Below are 14,304 nucleotides of genomic sequence, written 5' to 3' on the forward strand. Positions count from 1 at the left end.
GATAGGATGGATCGAATTGGTGGAGGGCTGGCACTTTATGTTAAAGACAATTGAGTCAAACAGAATACAAATTCTGCAGGAAACAAAATGCAATGTTGAATCTTTATGGATACAAATTCCAGGTGAAAAAGGGAATAGGACACTGCCACTTATCCCATGATTTTCTAATTTCCTAAGAAGCCTCTCATGAGGGACTTCATCAAATGCTTTCTGGAAATCCTGATACACTGCATCAACCGGCTCATCTTTAGCCACAGGTTTATTTACGCCCTCAAAATATGTAACAAATTTGTGAGGCAAGACTTCCCTTGGCTAAATGCATGTTGGCTTTCTCTGTCTCCATCTGCTGGCAGGGATGCAGAAACCTAGGAGTCTGGACTGATCCAGGTATGTACAGGGAACTGCTAGTAAGGAAGAGTTGCAGAAATCCACTGCTTATTCTTGGGATAAGCAGCTTGCAATCTCTCTACCCCTTGGGATCCTGCCAGGTACCTGTGACCTGGATTGGCCACTGCTGGACACAGGATGCTGGGCTTGATGGACCCTTGGTCTGACCCAGCGTGGCAATTTCTTATGTTCTAATCCTCACCGTCTGCTTCACCATCCATGCAGGAGAGTCTCACCATCCACTTCAATCCTTTACCATCCCTGCAGGAAAACCTTACTGCCCACTAAAATCTTCATCACCTCTATTGGACAGTCTCACCATCCACTACAGTCCTTCCCACCCGGGCAGAAGAGTCTCACCATCCACTAATAATCCTCAGTCCTCCCAGATGTGGGGCTGTTACGTAGAACAGAGAAATGGAGTCACTTCCTGTAAAAAAAACTCTTGCTATGCTATTTTTACTTTCCCACTCAAATCCAGCAAAAACCCATCTTTAATTACTTGAGGCAGCCATCAGTGAAAAGCAGTAACATTATTTTGGAAGTACTGAGCTGCTCCTTCACGCCTGAGGTAGCTGCGTGCTGCCTCTTTCCCTGTGAAGCGACCAGCTCCTTACACACACAAAAGTAGTTGTGGGAGAGAGATTTACTCCACAGATTACATTTGTGTGGGTTTTGTGGAACGACTCCCAGCTCTGCTTCCCCTAGAATCTTCCAAACGCTGACTAATCACTGACACAAGGGGCGCTGCCTCCGGTTTGGGGAGAGGTTGAAAGTTTCCTGCTACCCTTTGGCGTTTCACTACACGCCAGTGTTACTGTGCCCCCCCTAGCACTATGCACCCAATGGCAAAACAGCCCCGATCTTCCGGCTCCAGAGGTTTTCCACTGGAATTCTGCAGAATGGCCCCCCATGTGGTCCTAATAAACGCTGTCCAGCCCTGCAGTGCCTCGCTTCAATCCGACCACCACATGAAAGCACTGCATACTTTCAAACATCATCCAGTCACACATCTGTGATAGATCAAAACTTCAACACCACAGGAGGACGGCAACAAATTCTGCTTATTTAACAGTTTTTAAAACGTTCTCCGCTTACTCCTGCAAACAACACTGCAATGGCAATGCTAACCTGCAAACTGAGGTTTTGCCCTTGGCCAGGTGACACCACTGGTACGGGGCAATTTCTGGTTACCCATGGCTGTTTAACTCCGACGACAAGGGATTCTGGGGCTGGTAGTTCTGAGTTTTTTCCTGCCCTATACGTGCGCACACAGGCACGCATGCTTTCTGACATGCACCATGCTTGTGATTGCAAGGGTTTGCACGCACACGCACAATTTACATGCTTAGCAATCATTTAGAAGCGCTCAGCTTCATTCTGTGGTCCTGTTGTACAAACTGCGCAGACTGACTTTCTTGTAAGAGAGGCAGAATGTTTTGTAATGCCACTTTTCAGGATTGGGGCACGCACTGTAACTGCAAGCCCAGGCAACAGGCTGTGCAGAGGAAGAAAGCTGCCAGCTAAAGGGTGATGGATACCATACGTCCTCCCACACTTATATCAAGCTGTTAAAGAAGGTGGCAAGGACTCATGAAGTCATACCTTTCAGTCAGCTGTCAATCTCCTCACTTTTCTGGATTTATTTCACAGTCTAAATGTTATTCACAACAGATTTTATTTGTTAAACATTTCTTGTGTCATACTGCACAGCAATGTCTGTGGGATACACAGTACCATTATCAGGGCCAGATTTAGACGTAGCAACAAAATTGTGTGCTACAACTGCCAAATTCTGGAGGTACCAGGGTCAGATTTAAGCACAGGTAACACAGGCACACGCCTTGGTGCCAAATTCTGGAGGTACCAGGGTCAGATTTAAGCACAGGTAACACAGGCACACACCTTGGTGCCAAATTCTGAAGGAGTCCAAAAAGTGGGAGTCTGCTCTCTGCTTTTCAGGGGGAGAGAAAGGAGGGAAACCCTTACCTTAAGTTCTCTGCCTATGGGCGCTGTTCTCTTAAATCTGACCCTGGAAATGAGCCCAAATACTGGGTCTCCCCACCCATGGGGGTCATAATCTTAAATCTGGCCTTGTACCATATTATTCTGCTTCCCCAGCAGGCCGGTCCAACTGAGCGAAGTCACCGGGGAGTAATCTGGGATGGGTCCTTGGTGTCAGCTGCATGCATATTTTAGCACATTTCCTCTGTAACCTATCTTGGGTTTCACTGGAAGAAAGCGGAGTCCTTCTTATCTAAGCCAGGGAGAAGGCCATGTACGTGGCTCGGCTAACTCCATGTCATCAGCCAGCTTTAATAAAACAGAAAACAAAGCAGGGAGCTTGCAAAACTCAGGACACCGACAGTGGGCTGATCCACTGCTGTGAGAGACAAGCCTTGGAAAGATGGCCAGCTCGTCAGGAGGCCGCACAGCCCATCTCCTTCACAATCCCTCTGATTGTCGACAATCCGGAAAAAAAGGCCAGAGAATAAATCCTGCCGGAAAGAAAACCGAAGGGAAACCAACATTACTGTAATTGGAGGACTGCCTACAAAACCCCCCAGGACTGAACAGCAGCTGCCAGCCGCAGTCAGCCCAAGTTTATAAATCTGCTTGCTAGCCTTAACAGCCTATTTACTGGATTTCTCTGTTTTATTTCTGGTTAAACAAATCGCTCGGCTAATATCTAAAATTCCTTGTGGCGGGGATGTTTCCAGAGTGCAAGAAGACAGCACAAGATGCCTCTTAATCGCAAGCAGGGAGGACACGTCATGGCAGGAATCGTTTGCTGCGGATGGAAGACAGGCAGCCTAATTTATGAGGATAGCTGGATGGCAGGAAGACGCCACACCCCAGTCTGGGGCTGTGCATCAGTCATTCTGTTATCCGCACGGTGCTTCTGGCTCCCCCTCACCACTCTCTACCAATTCATCTGATGCATTAGTTCTGCCAAACCCCTGAAGCAGGAGGGAGGGTTTCCTAAATCTGCTGGGACTGAGGAAGCATTCTCATTGACTGTCTACATGATTCTTACAGATGGTCCCTGGGGCTCTCTTAATAGCTGCTACTCTCTGCCCAAGTGAGCTGCTTCTAGGCAATGAAGAAGACAATTCATAGAAAATGCCTGCTGTCTTTGCTTTCATTTCAGTCTACATCTTCTGGCCACTCGTATGGAGAAGTGGAAGCATTTTTTTTTAAAGTTTTTGTTATTACTCTATGTTATACACAGGACGGAAATCACCACAGACAGCAGTGATGCATTGTGCATAACATTTGTAAAGAAATTAGAATCAAGAGAAATGCACTGAGCAAGGGACAATGCAGAAAGAGACAAGGCTGGAATCCCGCTAGCGAGCCCATCTCAAGGTTCGCTTCTAACTAGCACAGACATAAAACAAGATCCCGGATAAATCCTCTGTTATACACAACTGTTTTCCCTTCCAGTTTATACATCCCTAGTGGATTTTCTTAGCACTAATGGTCATCCATGCTGCTAGAGAGGGGCATGGTTCGGCAGCACAGCTTCGGAGGACTGAATTCCTCTCTCACAGGTACAGGATTCCACTGTACGCACAGAAACTGAGGCCGCCCCCTAGGGACCCTGGCCCAGGGAAGCCAGTCAATTACAAAATACATCCGTGAGGGCAAGGGGCAGGACGTTCCCATCATCAGTATCATTCAGTGAACACACGGACTGGCCTCACCGAGGCTCTCTGACTCGAGGAGTAAGAACGTGACCCGGGAAAAGGCATTTTACATCATCCCTGAGGATTCAGTCAGGCGGCTGGTTTGATCTGATCATCCCCTGCACTGCCAAACTGCACAAAATTAGGAGGAGAGAGGGAAGGAAGGAAGGTGAATATATTTATGCCTCTTTGATTAACAAAAACATCATCCCAATCGCAACGATGCTCATCCTATCACATTTTAACCAATTATTTAATTGCCTCTACGACTTCCCAATGTTTTTCCACCAGAGAAATGAAAGGATGACACATCATAAGTAGCAGCAAACATTTCAGGTACGAATGATGCCCCTGACAGTTCAAACAAGTGGGCGGTTAGGAAAAAGAGAAGACACTGGAAGCCGTGTGTGTGCTGGGCTCCTGCGTTTACACTTACCTCTAAGTAATTCTGAACCCCAAGACACGAATGGCCCGCGGGCGTCTCCATTACACCACTGTAAACCAAGAGAGGAAAACACTGACAATCCAGTTTTACTGAAGAGCGGGCCATGGCATTAAGCAGATGCAGCAGAAGGCTCCAACGCTAGACATTATCAGACAATTATCAGAGGAAGACATGAAACAGCAGCCTGATTTCTATGGGCTGGCACTCGAAAACCACAAACAAGATAACTGACATAAGCAAACTGGGAGATTTTAATTTAAATTAGACTGCTCACTGGTGATAGGTTGCAGAATCAAAGCCGGTCAATTCTAGTCTAGAGGCTCTCTGAGCAGAATGTACTATGAAAATCACAAAGAGAACAACATATTTAATCCAGCATGTTCCTACATTATACTCGCTCCTTCGTCGTCAGCGCTGGGCTAGGAGCCAGCAACTTGTTATTATAATGAGCCCTGGCTTTAGCAGGACTTTAATATCAACATTTTCTAAGATTTACCTGGCCTGGCGATGAGGGGAGACTTTAGGCTTTGTCCAAGAGTAGCAAATCCCCTGGACCGGATGGTATGTATCCTAGGCTACTGAAGGAACTCAAAAATGAAATTTATGATCTATTAGTTAAAATTTGTAACCTATCATTAAAATCATCCATTGTACCTGAAGACTGGAGGGTGGCCAATGTAACCCCAATATTTAAAAAAGGCTCCAGGGGTGATCCGGGTAACTATAGGCCAGTGAGCCTGACTTCAGTGCCGGGAAAAATAGTGGAAACTGCCCAAAAGTTAACTTGTATTTCTATGTTATATGTAAGGGCTCTGCCCAACTGTTACTGTTTAATTGTAAACCGATGCGATGTGTGAACGGATATCGGTATAAAAGAGACTTTAAATAAATAAATAAATAAATAAATAAATAAATAAATAAGATCAAAATCGTAGAGCATATAGAAAGACATGGTTTAATGGAACACAGTCAACACGGATTTACCCAAGGGAAGTCTTGCCTAACAAATCTGCTTCATTTTTTTTGAAGGGGTTAATAAACATGTGGATAAAGGTGAACCAGTAGTGTATTTGGATTTTCAGAAGGCGTCTGACAAAGTCCCTCATGAGAGGCTTCTAGGAAAACTAAAAAGTCATGGGATAGGAGGGGACGTCCTTTTGTGGATTGCAAGCTGGTTGAAAGACAGGAAACAGAGAGTAGGATTAAATGGTCAATTTTCTCAGTGGAAAAGGGTAAACAGTGGAGTGCCTCAGGGATCTGTACTTGGACCTGTGCTTTTCAATACATATATAAATGATCTGGAAAGGAATATGACGAGTGAGGTTATTAAATTTGCAGATGATACAAAATTATTCAGAGTAGTTAAATCACAAACAGACTGTGATACATTACAGGAGGACCTTGCGAGACTGGAAGATTGGGCATCCAAATGGCAGATGAAATTTAATGTGGACAAGTGCAAGGTGTTGCATATAGGGAAAAATAACCCATGCTGTAGTTACACGATGTTAGGTTCCATATTAGGTGCTACCACCCAGGAAAAAGATCTAGGCATCATAGTGGATAATACTTTAAAATCGTCGGCTCAGTGTGCTGCAGCAGTCAAAAAAGCAAACAGAATGTTAGGAATTATTAGGAAGGGAATGGTTAATAAAACGGAAAATGTCATAATGCCTCTGTATCGCTCCATGGTGAGACTGCACCTTGAATACTATGTACAATTCTGGTCGCCGCATCTCAAAAAAGATATAATTGCGATGGAGAAGGTACAGAGAAGGGCTACCAAAATGATAAAGGGGATGGAACAGCTCCCCTATGAGGAAAGGCTGAAGAGGTTAGGGCTGTTCATCTTGGAGAAGAGACGGCTGAGGGGGGATATGATAGAGGTCTTTAAGATCATTAGAGGTCTTGAACGAGTAGATGTGAATCAGTTATTTACACTTTCGAATAATAGAAGGACTAGGGGGCATTCCATGAAGTTAGCAAGTAGCACATTTAAGACTTATCGGAGAAAATTCTTTTTCACTCAATGCACAATTAAGCTCTGGAATTTGTTGCCAGAGGATGTGGTTAGTGCAGTTAGTATAGCTGGGTTCAAAAAAGGTTTGGATAAGTTCTTGGGGGAGAAGTCCATTAGCTGCTATTAATCAAGTTGACTTAGGGAATAGCCACTGCTATTAATTGCATCAGCAGCATGGGATCTTCTTGGTATTTGGGTACTTGCCAGGTTCTTATGGCCTGGATTTGCCACTATTGAAACAGGATGCTGGGCTTGATGGACCCAGCATGGCAATTTCTTATGTTCTTAAGCTTTTGTTATTAAGGGGTTTGCAGAACAGAGAAAGGCCTGGATTTCTCCCCCTAAATCTGTTCTTGCAACTAGTAAACAGCAATTAGCAAAGTTCAATGCACTTGACCTCATCTGGTTCTTTTGCATATTCAAATAAAACAGATCAGAGTCCTCAGAAGACCGGTGTCACTGGCCTGTACAAAACAAATGTTTCCCGGAGCTTTGATGAAGGTTTTCTGAAAGCAACATCATCAGCAGTTGTCAGTCCAAAATGGGAATCAGTGCCTGGACACCTCTGGAGATCCTGAAGCAGAAATGGAACCCTGAACCTGGACACGACTGCGGGTTCTCAAGCAGAAAGGAGAATCCGGGGGACATTGTTGTATCTTCCTTCTTCCCATCCAGGACCAGCCGCTAGGCCTCTCTCCTTACTTCTTCCCATACTGAGCATACCTGACCATTCTCTTTATTCCTTTCCCATCCAGCTCTCATCAGGGAGTCACCAAGCACTGCTTCTCAGCTTTTCCATTTATGCTGAGGGCCAGAGATATTTTCAGTGTTGCCCTTTGACCAGTCCAGTCCTCACGGGCCAAAAACAGGGCTGATTTTCAGAGTAACCAAACTAGTTCTTAAGAGCATATACAGAAAAAGTATTCACTGTGGCTCTCCTGAAACCCAGCCTTTGCCGAGAACCCCTGCACTAGATGTCATGATGGGCGCAGTTTTAAGATTCTGCATTTTGGGACAAGCTCTGCCAGTGCTTTTTCCCTGTGGATGTTTCACTAATTTTCCAAACAAAAGTGTGCACATTCTTTCACTTTGAAATTGGCCATCTGTATCTGCTTTTTCTATGAACAAAGAATGACCCCAGACACCACCTCTGAATGTGGTTAGCAATGCGAAACTTGTCCTCCCCATGAACAACACAAGGGTCTCTCTCTTGGGTCTGCTACCTCCCCAGCTATACCAGTTCCAGGACCCATAGACCCCCTGTAAAAATCCTTTCACAAATGCAAACCACTACTGCAGCACTAAGCCAAATAAGTGCAAATGCAGAGTGAAATAAGATAAAGTACACAGAAAGCAAAGGCAATCACTCAAACATTCAGCTGAAAATATCTGCTCCATAATGTTTCTATCCTCTGGGGAAGTCTTAGTATTGGACTAATCACCAGATCTTTCCACATGCAACTGCATTAATACCGAGACCCAATGCAAGTTCTCAAGGCAGCATCCCTGCAGAAGATATCCCACTGAATATAAACAAACAGCCGACAGTCAGGGTCCTTTTGCTTTCCGCCAATGTAAATATGAAAACATTTTACATCCCCTTGTCACCTACACATCCTCCTACCAAGCATTGAATGCATGGATATTAGGTCATTTCCTGGCGTATCAGAGGATAGATATGCCCCTTTAGTGATGTTTCCCATAATAAACCTAAAATTGTCACGAGGAAAACCATTGTATCATTCTATGATTAGATCCCTCACATTTTAAGAAGTTTGGGTGACTGAATTATGTTTGTTTCCTTTCTCTCCTAACACTGACAGATTCACTGCTGGGCACAGACCGCTGGTGTTCTAATTCTGGCTGATTTAGCCCGACCTCTTCTTTCAATGTAAACCTGTATCTGCATTTTGTAAACCGTTTGTGCTTCTAAAACATAACAGAAAATACATTTGTTTAAAAAAGTGGAAGAAAGGTAATGCCTCAAAGATGACAAGCATTCAGACTTTAGTTAGGACAGAACAAGACGCAGCATCAACGTGTCACATATCAAATTTCATTGTGGGAAATTGCACTCTTGCACGCTAATCTTTCTCATGACATACATTATTTAGAATAAAGCTCTCATAGCTGATTTATACCAAATACTAATGCACAGTCCAGCCCTGCTGATACAGCGCAGAGCCCCGACACTGCCACATCTCGCTGTAGGACTTCTCGCACGTCACCTAACCTGGCCCTGCTCAAACTGTGATTGTACGGACTTTCAAAAAGTGAGAATGTAACCACAGAACTTCTTTTTATAAAGGGATCTTACAAGTCCCAAAGACTTGCATCGACAAAAGGCGTTCGCCTGATAGCTGTGGCATCTCCATCCAACAACTTAGCTGGTTTCCTTTTAACAAGTACTCTGCTAGCCACAGCATGAAGGCAATGTAAACGTGCCCCTGCCAGAATTCAATCATCTATGGCATTCAGCATCCCAGACGTTAGCACTGGAAGCCCATAAATGCCATAAATCCCCTGTCTGAGCCGCTCCTGGTCACTGACCCCTCCCTCTGTCCCCTCACCGAGCTCCTTGCACACTCCAGGACACATTCAACAGGGGCCTTATAGCCTCCAGGTTATCACTCCCTTTCTTGTGATGTTTGCATTATCCACTCGCTCTGTTGCGCCAAAGCTTTGTAACGATATTATCATGCTTGTGATTGTTTTAGATGGCTCAGTATCATAAGACCAAAGAAATACAGTACTCCAAGTCATTAGTTTCAAACCCAATTTCAAATGAGAAAAATACTCAGTATATAAATATATATGTAGGACTGCTATGAATTTAATACGGTAAATTGTAGGCTGAAACATTCTTAAGGGTCCATGTTAATATTTTAAACCATTAGTACTATTTATAGCTTTTCATTTTCTTTTCATAATTTTTTAATTTTGCAATTAAAATCCAATGACCAGCAATTCCAAATCTGAGACAAAATGAATGTCACCCAAAACGTTAGATCTCATTAAAAAAAGGGAGATATCTTAAAATGTACTTGTTGTTGATCCCTGACAGGGTGCCGTGTTTCATAAATCCTGCATCGGGGGAAAATTTAATCCATAGCTCTGTAGTCACACATCCTTTGAAATAAAAACATCGCTGCAGTCCTCTTACAACGGTACTTCTGTTGTAAGGGGACTGCGCTATAGGAAAGATGCTATACTTAAAGGAACTTCAGTCTACAGTTATACAATTTAAGGATCAACTTAGACAATTTAAGGTCCAAAAATTCAAAAGAGATGAACAGGACTATAAACTGGAACAGGTTTACATGTGGGTTAATAAACCAACATTAACCCATACTAAAAAATAATTTTTGACAGAATGTCGAATGAATCATGGAGTAGTGATGAGGAAGATACCGATTTCGTTCAAGTCTTTTTTAGAGAGAGGCAGAAGCTCGATAGGACTCTGTAACTTTTGAGATAGAGGGTGTAGAAATTGAGACCACTGTATCTTGAGAGTCCATTGAGCCATGTGCATGTTTAGTTTGACATTGGGAACTGAATGTACTGCTGTAGCCATATGGCCTAGCTGGTGCATAAAAAGATTTGCTGATGACTGTTTGCGAGAAAAAAAACTGCTCTCACTGCTTTCTGGAGGGTTTGAATTCTCTTTTTTGGCAAGTATGCTTTCTGAGAATTGGAATCTAGAAGAGCACCAATGAACTATTTGTTGAGATGGTGTGACACTGGATTTTTTCCAATTTATGAGAAAACCTAAGCACTGAAGATTTTTCATGACCTGAAGATGACGAAGTATATGATGGATTTGCTATTAGCCTGTCATCTAAATATGGGCAGAATGCAATATTCCGATTTCTTAAATATGCTACCACCACTAGACATTAGGTAAAAACTCTGGGATTAGAAGAAAGGCCGAAGGGTAGCCCTTGTATTGGTAATGGTGATTGAAAAATTGAAGCAATTTTCTTGAATGAGAATGAATGGGAACGTGAAGGTATACATCCTCCAAGTCTAGGGTGGTAAAACCAAGTTCTTTTCTGAATGGATGGGATTATTGTACCTAGGGAGTTCATCTTGGATTTCCCCTTCCAAAATCTAGAATTTGGTGCATTCCACCAGATTTCTGAGACCACTGTTGTAAAAAAATATTACACTCTTTCCCCAACTGGAACTTGAGAGAATTGTCAAAAAGATTAACTTTGTGAATAGACTGAGAAGTTCCTCTTGATAAGCCCCATCCTCTGTCTCTCCCTCTTGAAGTAGAAGGTGTGGATGGCTGGTATTGAGATGGATTGTACGATCTAACACAATAAGGTTGATAAATAGGGAATTTCTTTTTGTAGTAGAAATTGTAAAGTTTTTGTTGTATGATGCCGATTTTCTTTGTTGATAGTGGTCAAAGCAAGAACTTGTCAATGACTGAAGAGCAGTGTGGTGTTCCTTCATAGTGTGAACCACTTCCTGGACTTTTACTCTGAAGAGATTATCCCCATAACATGGGGCATCTGCTATTTGGTCAAACAAGTCTTCCCGCATGTTTGAAGCTTTTAGCCAAGTTAGGTGATGAGAGGCGCTTGTTGTGGCTGAAGACCTAGTTGCAATATCAAAACTGTCATATGCTGCTCTTGTCATATGGCCAATTGCTTCTTCCAAATTTGAAAGATGAGTGGTTAGAATTTCTATATCTTCTTTTAATAGATGTGTGCAGTCTTTTTTGATGTCTTAAATTATATTAAATAGATATTGCACGATTTGGATCTGATGAGCTGCGATTCAAGACACTAACATTGCAGACTGAAACTGGCATTTTCTCATTGCATCTGATCTTTGGTAGGTGGGACTGCAGAATATGCCTTTGATTGTCTACCTTTTCGTAAGGCTGAATCCACTATGACAGAATCACATGTAAGCTGAAATTTCTGGACATCAGGACATTCTTGTATTCTGTATTTATTATCAATGCTTTTAGAAACAGGAGGAATTGTGTATGGGGTAGCCCAAATTTTTGTTTGAACTTCCTGTAGAGTCATGAATTGGAACCATCCTAATCTTGGGTTTCGGTTGTATGCATTTAAGAATGCCGAATAAATTCTTATTCTCCAATTCCACATGTAATTTGAATGGTACTTTTTCTGCCATTTTGTCTATGAAGCCTGGATATGAGAGATCTTGAATAGGTGAATCAGATGTTTTGGCTGATGGCAATTCATTAGGGGTGAAATTGAGATCATTATGTTCCGAGTTAGGTATTTCTCCGTCACTTAAGGGTCTTTCTTGTGGTTCATCTGGTATCGTTATGGGATCAATTTCTACATCTTCGTTTTCTTGCTTTGGGATTATTTTAGTACGTTCCAGCTGTTCTTTTGGAATCATGTCAGTCATACAGTTGTGGACAAAATCATTTAATATCCTTTTTAGAAGCTTCTCAGGAAAAGGAGACTGATCATCGTGTGGTTAAGGAGATGTTAATTTTTCTTCTTTATTTTCTTGCGGTTTAGGCGCAATGTAAGGGGAAGGAGATCTATATCTTTTCCTCTTTCTGGATGGTCTATCCAAAGCCTCTGAACTATTAGAGGTCAAAGTCAAATGCAAATGTTTCTTCTTCAATTTATACTTTAGACCCTGTGACAAGTTACTTAAGGTCTTCAAGAATCCGTATCTGTAAGCAATATGCAGGATCCCTCTGGTCTTTATAAACAATGAGAGAAGTCTAAAATGGAGGCGACACTATGTCCTCTGGAAGATGATCTATGTTTGTCATGCGATGAATGAGAAGCTGCAGAGTAGCGTGATGAGACTGATTGCTCCCTACACTGCAGTGAAGATGGAGCCATGTGGCTCTGTGTTGGTGATAATGGTGCTTTAGGAGACACTGAGTAATGTCGCAATTGAAATGGCGCCGTTATGGCACAATGAATGAGATGGTGTCATATGGCGCGGTGAATGAGATGGCGTCATATGGTACAGAGATGAGTTTGGTGCAGCATGGTACTGTGACATCAATGGTGCTACTTGGCGCACAGAAGTTTCTTAGCATGGAATAGATTGAGCTGTTAGGCGTGATGGAATTGTAGATGCCGTATGGCATTGTGCTTTTGTAGAACTCTTATGGTCATTCCTCCTAGCCCTTCTTGACATCTCTGCAGCTTTCGATACGGTAAATCACAATACCCTACTAAACCGGCTATCAGATATAGGTATTGCAGGATCAGCTCTTAGATGGTTTGACTCCTTCCTTAGCAACAGAGGCTATAAGGTTAAAATCAATAACAAGGAATCCTCACACACTAACGCCCCATTCGGAGTTCCCCAGGGCTCCTCCTTATCGCCCACCCTGTTTAACATCTACATACTCCCTCTCTGCCATGTACTCTCAAATTTAAAACTTAAGTTCTATATATATGCAGACGATGTACAAATTTTAATCCCCATATCCAAGTCACTGGACTCAACACTCAAATTATGGAATTCTCATTTACAAACGATCAACCATCACCTTTCAAGCATTAACCTCGTGCTCAACACTTCCAAGACTGAACTATTGCTAATCACCCCAGAAGGCAGTCCCTTTCATAACCAACTGCATTCTAACATACAAATATCCCACGCCCGAGATCTTGGAGTCATAATAGATAGTCACTTGAACTTAAAGCAATTTATAAAACATATCACAAGGGAGTGCTTCTACAAGCTACAAGTACTCAAAAAACTCAAACCGCTCCTATTCCATTACGATTTCAGATCTGTCCTTCAAGCCATTCTTTTCTCCAAGATAGACTACTGCAATTCCATCTTGCAAGGTCTACCGGCTTCTACTATAAAACCTCTCCAGTTGCTCCAAAATGTAGCGGCGGGAATTTTAACAAATACTAATCGGAGAGCGCATATCTCCCCCATTCTAAAAGATCTTCACTGGCTCCCAGTAAACTTCAGGATCCTTCATAAATCACTGACAATTATCCACAAAAATATTCACCACCAGACCCCATTAGATCTTTCACACCCTCCCAAACTGCACTCGACGACCAGACCCTTAAGAGATGCCTACAAGGGATCCTTACATGTTCCCCCAATCAAAATTGTACACCACTCAAATATCAGAAACAGGACATTCTCTATCACAGGGCCCTCCATCTGGAACGCCATGCCTCCGGACCTCAGGCAGGAAACTTGTCTACTAACTTTCAAAAAGAAACTAAAGACATGGCTATTCTGCCGAGCCTTCCCCGCCACTAGCCCAACAGCCTGATTTAGAACTATCATATCACTTATGTAAATAAACAAACGCTAATCATGCTCACAAGTCATCATGAGGTCAGCCCCCTGCCTCCCTCCCATATTCCATTGTATATAGTAATTTATCTTCGTTCTCCCCCTCTTTTTTTCCTTCTCCCAGTTAAGGCATCCTTGTTATAATGTAACTTTATGCTCCTTTAAATTGTCACTTGTTGATTGGTTGGTTATAGTTCTGCTTAGTTCGATGTAAACCGAGTTGATATGATTTGTATCAAGAAAGTTGGTATATAAAAGCCTTAATTAAATAAATAAATAAATAAATAGCATGTCTTGTTTGATTGGTGGTGCCACTGTCAATGGCTCTGTGGACAAAATCATAGACAGTGACGCCACAGTTTGACAACTTTTGTGGTTTGAACTTGCTTTCTCCCTTTTGTGCTTAGATTTATGCGACTCATTTATTTATTTATTTAGGTTTTTTATATACCGGCATTCATGACAACAATCACATC

At 42.6% G+C, this 14,304-nt stretch overlaps 1 protein-coding gene across 6 annotated transcripts in view; it reads right to left on the reverse strand.

Annotated features, from left to right (window-relative positions):
- Nucleotides 1-14,304, reverse strand: part of PUSL1 (pseudouridine synthase like 1) — a 90,663-nt gene that overhangs the window by 26,569 nt on the left and 49,790 nt on the right. For all 6 annotated transcript variants that reach the window (XM_029578400.1, XM_029578401.1, XM_029578395.1 and 3 more), the window contains one exon: nucleotides 4,513-4,570. In XM_029578400.1, coding sequence (XP_029434260.1) covers nucleotides 4,513-4,563 — 51 coding nt within the window. In that variant the 5' untranslated portion in view covers nucleotides 4,564-4,570. The remainder of the gene's footprint in view (nucleotides 1-4,512; nucleotides 4,571-14,304) is intronic.

The sequence above is a fragment of the Rhinatrema bivittatum genome, chromosome 15 (genome assembly GCF_901001135.1).
Source record: "Rhinatrema bivittatum chromosome 15, aRhiBiv1.1, whole genome shotgun sequence".
Classification (NCBI taxonomy): Eukaryota; Metazoa; Chordata; class Amphibia; order Gymnophiona; family Rhinatrematidae; genus Rhinatrema; species Rhinatrema bivittatum.